The following is a 9569-nucleotide window of genomic DNA, read 5'->3' as shown; positions in this document are numbered from 1 at the left end:
GCCTTACATTTGCTTTCTAAGTGTTTGACGAATTGCGGCTCTTGAAATACATACAATGGCCGTGACTTTAGCTGAAATTTCCCGCGGGCTTAGTTCATCCAATATGAGCTAATCCCCTCGTTCTAGTCAAGAAACGACGGATGCTTTGGGTCACCTGAAAATTGTGAGATCGATTTAATTTAATCTTTCCCTTTTATTTATTGGTATTCGTGTATTCCCTGATTACTATGCTTATGGTTACTTAATTAGTTGATTGTCTTGGATCCGGATAATTAATTGATTTGGTAATCTATTGTCAATTGGGGTATTAAATCCGTAATTGTTTAACTACCTCAAAATAGCGACAACTGGCACGATTAGATTCGTGTCAGGGGGATACGCGGGCTAATCTAAAATAACCCTGGTAGTGTGTTATTTGGTTAGAATAGGGCTCCTCTAATACGTAAGGCAGTTGGAGAATTAAATTCTACGGGCGTACCTAGGATTATTTCTCAATTAAAACAGTGATTAACGGGCGTACCTTGATCACCGACACAATAAGGAGGGGTTGACTGCCATCGCTTGTTTGGTAGTTATAACCTATTTATTGGTAAATAATTGGGATTGCCTTTGTTTCGATGATCAATTAAGTGAACCGTTGCTGAAGTTACTTCTTGGCTAGATCTGTAGTTAATATTACCTTGATTTTGGTGTATTGCCATTTGAATTTTTAGTTGCCTACTTTATTTTAATTTTGATTATTTCCTTGTTTTAATTAATTTAGGCCTTTAATTATTGTTATCCTAAGTCCAGTGAATTGTGGTTTAATTGTTAGTTAGTTGTTTATTTTTATTTACTTATTTGAATTTATTTAATTATCGTCGTTCCTACAATATCACCCCCTGTGTTACTTGGGATTTCTTAAGAAACAAATATACCCAATCCCTGTGGATACGACCCTACTTGCGCTGTCTACGAATTCATAATTATTTGTGAAAAGAAATAACCATTTCATTCGGGTATATCGGATCAAGCAAACTCTTCGGGAACAGGGTGAATCAAGTAACCCATTGCACACCTAGAGTCCCTGCTCCAGTACTTGGAATTGGGTTTTGGTCATTTTAACTGGCAATTAGGTTTAATTTTATTATTACACAGGTTTCGACAACCTGTCAATTATTAAAAATTTTCGAAGAGTACGTGATAGAGAGGGTATACCTCTTAATTTGAGCTAAATAAAATTTTATAAACTTTTAAATGATTTTAACATGTTCCACGTTTGAATCAACATTGTTGAATTTGTTTTTGTATTCCACATCGAAAGTTTTATAAAGTAATATCTTTTCTTGTTAGTTATAAATATAGTGGATTTAAATGAGTTTATATGTGCTAAGGGTACCAACCCAGGCGTTGTATGCGTTAGTTTAAAAGAGTTTTAAAAGGTTCATGTCCCAGTCTAAAAAAGGTTTTGCTTAGACATCAAACCAAAAGAATAAGTTATGAGTCTTTGCACTGTTAAGTATTTTCTGTTATTTAGTCTCTTTTGTGTTTTCACCAAAAGAGCAAATTATGGGTCTTTAGGTCGTTAAGTATTTTGTATTATTTAGACTTTTTTATATTTTCAGTTTTAGGTGTCTTTCGAATCTTGAAATTATTTTCTAATGTTTATACTCTCTTTTTTTATATTTTGTTTCTAGTATAATAAATTTGCTACCCCTTCGTCAGTGAACATAGCTCAATTCGACCGAACCATGTAAAATTCTAAATTTCTCTATTTGATTTATTATTGTTTTTATTGGGTTGTTAAGAATTATATTGTTCTCACTGGTCAATTTTTTGGACCCAGACCTAACAAATTGGTATAAGAGGTTCATGTTTTGGTCAGATTTTGAATTTTTGATAACAATAACAAATTATCAATATCAATTTTGGAATATTGATTTTGTGCTATAGAGAGTAAAGAAAAATTTTTCATTGGAATTCAGTTGGATTTTGAAGAAAGGTATTTGGTCCGTTGGAACTCGTTGAGAATTTGAGAAGGTGGAGCAAGATTACTGTATTCGTGAATTTTAACCTGTTGGGATCTGTTGAACTTTTTGTGAGTTTTGATCAATTGGGACCTATTGAGCCTTTTGCATTCTGACTCATTGGTGGCTCGTTAGGGTTTGTTGGAAGTTTGATAGTTCATTGAAATCCGTTGGGACTTTTATGAAGAAAGTGGAGATTGTTTGCTATTTTTCATTGTTGGATACACGATAAGGTAGAGATTTATTGAGTTTATCTTTGTATCCCACATCGAAAATTTTACAAAGAAATATCTCCTTTTGATAGTTATAAATATAGTGGTTTAAATGACTTTATGTGTATTAAGGGCACCGGTTCAAGTATCGTATGTACTAGTCTAGAAGAGTTTTAGGGGATTCACGCCCCAATCTAAGAGAGATTTTGGTTAGGTATCAAACCAAAAGATCAAGTTATGGGTCTTTGGACCGTTAAGTATTTTATGTTATTTAAACCTTTTTGTATTTTCAATTTTAGGTACCTTCCTTCAAAAGTTTTAGGTGTCTTTTGGATCTTGAAATTATTTTCTAAGGTTTATACTTTCTCTTTTGTACTCTATTTTTGATATAGTAAATCTACTATCCTTTCGTACACGTAGATCAATTCGACCGAACCACGTAAAATTTTAAATTTCTTTGTTTGATTTATTTGATTTGTTGTTATTTTTATTGGGTTAGCAAGAATGATATTATTTTCGCTGTTCAATTTTTTGGGACTAGAGTTTTGATTTATTTGATTTGTCATTGTTTTTATTGGGTTGCTAAGAACCAATAGGGCCTGTTTGGAAGCTAGGTTTTTGGACAAGTTTTTTACCTACCAGTTTTTTTAACAACTTTTGTTACAGGAATCCCAAAAAACTTCTCAAAATTTTTTAGCTACACAATTAAAATATCCAAAACACACAAAAAAAAAAAATTTCTCTTCTCCTTTTCGTCTTCTTCTTCCTCTCCCACCCTAACCCACCACCACCTTCATCGCCGACCACCACCTCCGGCGCCGGAACCTCTTCCTGTGCCGATTTTCTTTTTTTTTTTTTTTGCCCCTTTTCCCTCTCCCCCTCATCCTCCCCTGCCATCCTCCTCTTTGTCTTTTTTCTCTCTCTCTGCGTCTCCCCTACCACTCTTCCCCTTCCCCTCTGGCCAATCTGGTCGCTAGACCAGATCGCACGGGGGAGGGGGAGGGTGAGGGTGGCGGCGAAAGGGGAGGAGGGGGGAGAAGGAAAATTGGCCTAAAAAAAAAAATTTCATTTCACTGCTTTATCTACCGGCAAGAGCAAAGAGAGGAGAAAAAGAAAGAGAAAGAGAAAAAAAAGGAAAAAAAAGGAAAAAAAAATTTGAGCCTTACAAAAACTTCTACAAAATTTTTCATATTACAAAAATTTTTATAAAAAAATTTTTCACCTTACAAAACCTTCTACAAAAAATTTTCAAAAACTTCTACAGTGTATTACAGTAAAGTTTTAGACAAATTTCCAAAAAACTTAGGTTCCAAACAAGCCCCACATATTGTTCTCGCTGGTCAATTTTGGGACCAGACCTAACAAACATCTTGTTTGGGAGAAATATCTCGAAAAAGTCCATAAATAATTCCAATATTTAAATTAAGAACCTAACTCTGACCCAAAATGTTAAATTATTAGATTTTGGATTCTTACTTACATATTAAGTGTTCTTTCTTTATCTCTCAAACCAATATGAGATATAACCCTTTATTCATGAATCTAACAAATCTCCCCCTTTCATGAGTAACTCTTCACATTAAATCCAAGTTTATAAGTTCTTCTTTGAACCTATTTTAATACTCAACGCAAGATCATCTTAACACCTAAGATCATCTTTTCTTTCAATCATTAAGGTTATCTTTTTTTCCAATCATGGATCCACTCTTCTTCAATATCCAGTTAACCTCTCAAATCTAAGTTTACAATCTCTTTTTCAAGCCCACTTTAACACTTACCCAAGTATATAATCTCATTTTCAAACCCATTTTAATATTCAATGCAAGACCACCTTAACACTTAATGTTACTTTTTCTTCCAATCACTAAGTTCACATTTTCTTCTAATCATGGATCCACTATTCTTTAATATCCAAATTGGATTTTGAACATTTATCTAATATCTATTAGACCTCCTGCCAAATCCATAATGCACCCGATCCAATATCAATCAAACTCTTTAGCACTTCAATTCACCACCAAAAAGAGAGTTTTCACCTGTTCAATTTTGAAAAAAAATTACGTAATTATGAGTAACCCAGTCTTATAACCACAAGTTTTGATATCACTTGTTAGGGAGAAACACCTCGAAAGAGTCCAATATATAAGTTAGGAATTCAATTATGATCCAAAAACTTAAATTATTAGGTTTCTAACCCTTACTTATATATTAATTTTTTTTCCATCTTTCGAACTAATGTGAGATATAATTCTTTACTCATGAATCTAATAAACTTGAATATAAATTACGAGTTAAATCAAGTTTTTTGAGATTGGATTTCCTTTTTGCACCATATGTGACTTATAGTTCTTTCCCCTTTTTCTTTTCGATCCATCATTTATGCTCGAAGGGTTTTACTTGAATGGAAAACCAAACTCTCCAAATCTTTCCATTGAACAAATTGTAAATGAAATGTATACACAATAAGAATAGGCAGTGCCTGAGCCTCGATTCTAGTGCTAGGACAATTTTTCATTAGTTGCTCAAATGAAATGCTGTCAATTTTGGCAAAATGGTTTGGACCATTGAAATTAATGGATAGGGATAGTTGTATTAGAAAAAAGGACCTTTAATAGTGGTGCGTCATTAATTGGCTTGTATTAGAAAAAAGGACCTTTAATAGTGGTGCGTCATTGGCACTTAAACACGATTAATCCGCTAGAAATGACTTGTGGATAATCAAATAATTAAGCTTCCAAGTTTGAGGCAAGTCAAATGATTCATGTCTTTTCTCTCTTTCGATTGGAAACACTTTACTACCTACGAATACTTTTTGGGGGTAAAACAATAAGGATACTTTTTGGGAGTAAACTACAAAGGGGATCAGTTTCTTACAATCCCAAAAAAAAAAAAAAGATGAATTCCTTTTTATTGGATCCTATATCCATCTTTATAAACATTGAATTAGATTATGAGTAAATAATTGTATAATAAACTAACCTAAAATTTTCTCACAAAAAAAAGACCCCATTGGTCAATTATGTTGCTGACTTGAAAAATGAAAAAGAGTGAAATCATACCTATCCAGTATCCACGGTGACTAATTGGTAAGTAGAATTTCAAAAGGTTATGGAATAAATGGTCAATAAGGTATACAATTTGAGAAATCTTTCTCTTTATTTTTATCACTTAATTTTACTTAGTTATAAGCGTATTTTATATCTTTTTCTTTTGAAAAAAAATCTACAATATCGAAAAAAGACCAGTTTACCACAGTGAAAGATAGCTGCAGACGCACAAGCGTACGCTTAAATATTACGTCGGATATGTTCTACATGTTTAGCCAGAATTAAAAATTAGGTACAAAATTACATTCTCGATATAAAAATAAGATAATTAAAGAGGGTGATGGGCTAAACCTTTTAAATTGAGGTTGTTCAGAATTATCTATCATACTGAAATAAAAATTTCAGCATCATTCTCTTTTAAGTTTTTGTTGCAATGTTTCTTGAATTCACGTACTTTTAGTTTTTTTCTTCTTTGCCTTTTTACTTGAACCTACGAACCTAGTAATTTTGGTATTTCTTGAAAATGATTTGATATTATATATTTTCATCTTAGATAAATGTTTTATGCACTGACAGGGTAAATAAATTTTGCACAAAGGATTCAGCGTAATGTGCTACCTCAATCGAATTAATAATAAAAGAGTTTGTCTAATAGGTGTCTTGTGACACATATTCATTAGTCCACAAGTATTAAATTTTTGAAAGAATAATGATATCTTAGAAAAGTTAGTAAATGCAAGGAAAAACAATGAATGTGAATGTGCGTATATATGAGGCAAATGGCCTATATTAATCAAAGGTCCAGGACCTATTATACAAAACCACAGTAAGATTATAAAAATTGTAAACTCTGACTGCAAAAAGAAAGAGAAAAATGAAACTTGAGAACCTAATTAAAAGAAATAATCAGCAAATTAAAACTGAACGTGTCTATATAGTTACAGGATTAACGTTTCCTGGCAACAAATAATTCTTTGCACGAGTGGGTTTGAATTCATGATTAAGTTCAGAAAAGAGATCTCAAGTGTAAAAAAAATGGCTTATAATGAAATTAGACCATTCATGTGAAAAAAAAAAAAATATTAATGACAGTGGAAAAAAAATATTAATTCATGATAATTATCCCATTAGAAAAAATGAAATGTATGAGTATACATTGCAGTGGCATTAAAACGGTTCCTTTTAAAAGAGTTATGAATGACGATACGTAGAATAGTTGTTTTGTTTAACTTGTCAATTATAAATCGTTTATTTAGCACATAAAACCGTAGTTAATAGTAATAGTTCAAGCTGCTGCCCAGTTGGTGTTGGTAGAAGGTCAGGATGACTGAGGAAGGTTGGTAATTAACTTTGGGATGGGGATTCTTGCAAAGTGTTTCATCCATTCTGCCATTTATGGGTTTCTTCCTCTCTATAAAATTTGCGTATCAAGAAAGTTGAACATAATTAATTTTAGAATTGAAAAGGGAAGATGTACCAAGAGATTTTCCAAATATATGGTAAAAGAGTAATCACATTTGTTACCATCAACAGGGAATATGTGGATGTTATGGTTTTTCTAAAAAAGAATATGTGATAAATAGTTGCCTAGATAGATTTCATTAACTCATGTAACAGCTAATTCTACCCTTAGCATTTATATTACGCATCCATAATCCATTCACCACATTTCTCCCTGCAGAATTAGATAAATTTTGTTAGGCAATTAGAGATTTGGCTTTGTAGGACTGCTACGGTGGCTATATAGGGTGGCTGTAGGTGAAGAAGACATTCTTTAAATTCCAAGGCATCCCATAACCCCATACATCCAACTCTCCCCCAACTATTACCAAATTAGGAAAGAGAGAAAGGATGGCCCCCAACCAAGTGAAATCTTTCCCATCAGTGCCATTGAAGGATGAGTTGGATATTGTGATCCCAACAATTAGGAGTTTGGATTTTCTGGAGGTGTGGAGGCCATTTTTTGAGCCATACCATTTGATCATAGTTCAAGATGGTGATCCTACTAAGGTTATTAAAGTCCCAGATGGCTTTGACTATGACCTCTACAATCGGAACGATATCAACAGAATTTTGGGTCCAAAAGCCAGTTGCATCTCCTTTAAGGATGGGGGCTGCAGGTGCTTTGGTTTCTTGGTCTCCAAGAAGAAGTACATTTACACTGTTGATGATGATTGTTTTGTAAGTAATCTTTCTTTCAACCTGGATATGTGATATAGCATCAGTTTCAAAGAAATTGAAGGGCAAGCAAATCTTAGTCATTTATCAGTACACGAGAGATTGGTGTTTTAGAAGGGAAGAAAATGGAAGGGTGGGCTAACTTTATGATGTTCATGTTTTGCTTTTGTGAACCACAATTTTGAAATGAAACCACAAGGAAAATGTTCATTCATAGAGCGCCATTTGCTTTAATTTACTATATCAATTGGGGTATATGCCCAAACTTGGAATTTGGAATAAATGATTGTGACGCCCTACTCAATCATCAAATCAGCGGTAATGAAATTAGTTAATTCTACTTTTTGACTGATATCTTCCATTATCTTTGCCTTGCATTGCCAAATGATATATATATATATAGGTGGCCAAGGATCCAAATGGGAAAGATATAAACACAGTGGAACAACACCTACTGAATCTGAAGACACCTTCAACACCCTTCTTCTTCAATACTCTCTACGACCCCTACAGGGAAGGTGCTGACTTTGTCCGTGGCTATCCCTTTAGCTTAAGGGAAGGTGTGCCTACCGCCGTCTCTCACGGGCTCTGGCTCAATATACCTGACTATGATGCCCCAACTCAACTTGTGAAACCCCTTGAGAGAAATACCAGGTTAATTGGTTCATAATCTTCCTTGTGTACTAACATTTTAACATGCCTAAATTCATGTTCCCTAGGGAAGATTAACAATAGCTTAGTACTCTTTTCGTTACTTCATTAGTCACAGCCTAGCCTAAAATGAATCAAGGTAGCCAGACATGCACTAATGTGCTTATGTTATTGTTATCATACATGTCTTGAAGATGTACTAACAACCAATCCTTTCCACAAGTATTGGCTCGACCAGGTATGTTGACGCTGTTATGACCATCCCAAAAGGGGCATTCTATCCCATGTGTGCAATGAACCTTGCATTCGATAGGGAACTCATCGGCCCTGCTATGTACTTTGGGCTCATGGGTGATGGACAGCCTATTAGCAGATATGACGACATGTTGGCTGGCTGGTGTTCCAAGGTGCCTGTCTTTTGAAATTTTGTTTAGTCACCTTCTTGTAGTAAACCAGGCAATGCTTGAACTTAAACAAAATGAAATGCTAGGTTAGGGCTAAAAAACTATAGGAAAATCTGTGGTTATTCCCTAAATTGTATCCTCCGACAATGATATCCTCCGACAATGCTTGTAGTATTTAATATGATTATGATTGTTATAATCCAAAAGCCAAAAATATTTACTTTGCCATTCAACAATTTAATTTAATTTAATTTTAGGGTATGATACGCAAAAGAGATGGTATGATCTCCCTAAAGTATATGCTGCGTGCATTACATATTTTCCAAAAAAAAAGCTATTTATATAACAACGATCACTTTTTCGAATTTAGTGACAAATGACTGATTAAATATGTATATGTGCTACAATATTACTATGATAAAGCGATTAATTACTTTCTCCCAAGTTATTGATTCGTTTGGTTTTAAAATCGTGCAATTTGATATATATATGTATATGATTTTTTTTTTCTTTGCATAAGCCCATCTAGATCATTGTAGTGCCGTTAATTTACTGAGAAGATGCCCAATTTTTTATGCATTTTGCAGTTGATCTGCGACCATCTGAATCTTGGAGTGAAGACAGGGCTACCATACCTTTGGCACAGCAAAGCAAGCAACCCTTTTGTGAATTTGAAGAAGGAATACAAAGGTCTATTCTGGCAAGAGGAAATCATCCCATTCTTCCAAACTCTAACTCTGCCAAAAGAATGTGACACTGCAGCAAAATGCTATGTTGAACTAGCCAAACTTATCAAGGAAAAGCTGAACCACATTGACCCCTATATTGTTAGGCTTGCTGATGCTATGATCACCTGGATTGATGCTTGGGAAGATTTCAACCCACCAGCTGAGGCTGTTCCAGCTGTGGCCAATGCTAAGAAGGATGCAGTTCCACCCAAGAAATCTAAGTAGGAGTTGTTTTTCCATTTCCAGTATTTGTTTGCTTTCGAGTTGTGTTCCATTTACGAGTGTTTATTTACTTTCTGAATTCTGAAGGTTAGTTGTCTTCGTCAAGTCCTTTGTATCCTCC

The 9569-nt window shown here is 34.0% G+C and overlaps 1 protein-coding gene across 1 annotated transcript; it reads left to right on the top strand.

The window, feature by feature from the left end:
• The first annotated feature begins 7105 nt into the window (after positions 1–7105).
• Positions 7106–9569, top strand: LOC113743013 (UDP-arabinopyranose mutase 1). The gene is made up of 4 exons (XM_027271069.2): positions 7106–7446; positions 7847–8097; positions 8333–8501; positions 9086–9569. The coding sequence occupies exons 1-4, from the start codon at positions 7117–7119 to the stop codon at positions 9449–9451; spliced, it is 1116 nt and encodes a 371-aa protein (XP_027126870.2). The 5' UTR covers positions 7106–7116; the 3' UTR covers positions 9452–9569.

This window comes from Coffea arabica, chromosome 4c, assembly GCF_036785885.1.
Source record: "Coffea arabica cultivar ET-39 chromosome 4c, Coffea Arabica ET-39 HiFi, whole genome shotgun sequence".
NCBI lineage: Eukaryota > Viridiplantae > Streptophyta > Magnoliopsida > Gentianales > Rubiaceae > Coffea > Coffea arabica.
The sequence above is the reverse complement of the archived record's forward strand: the minus strand, read 5'-3'. Positions and strand labels throughout refer to the sequence as shown.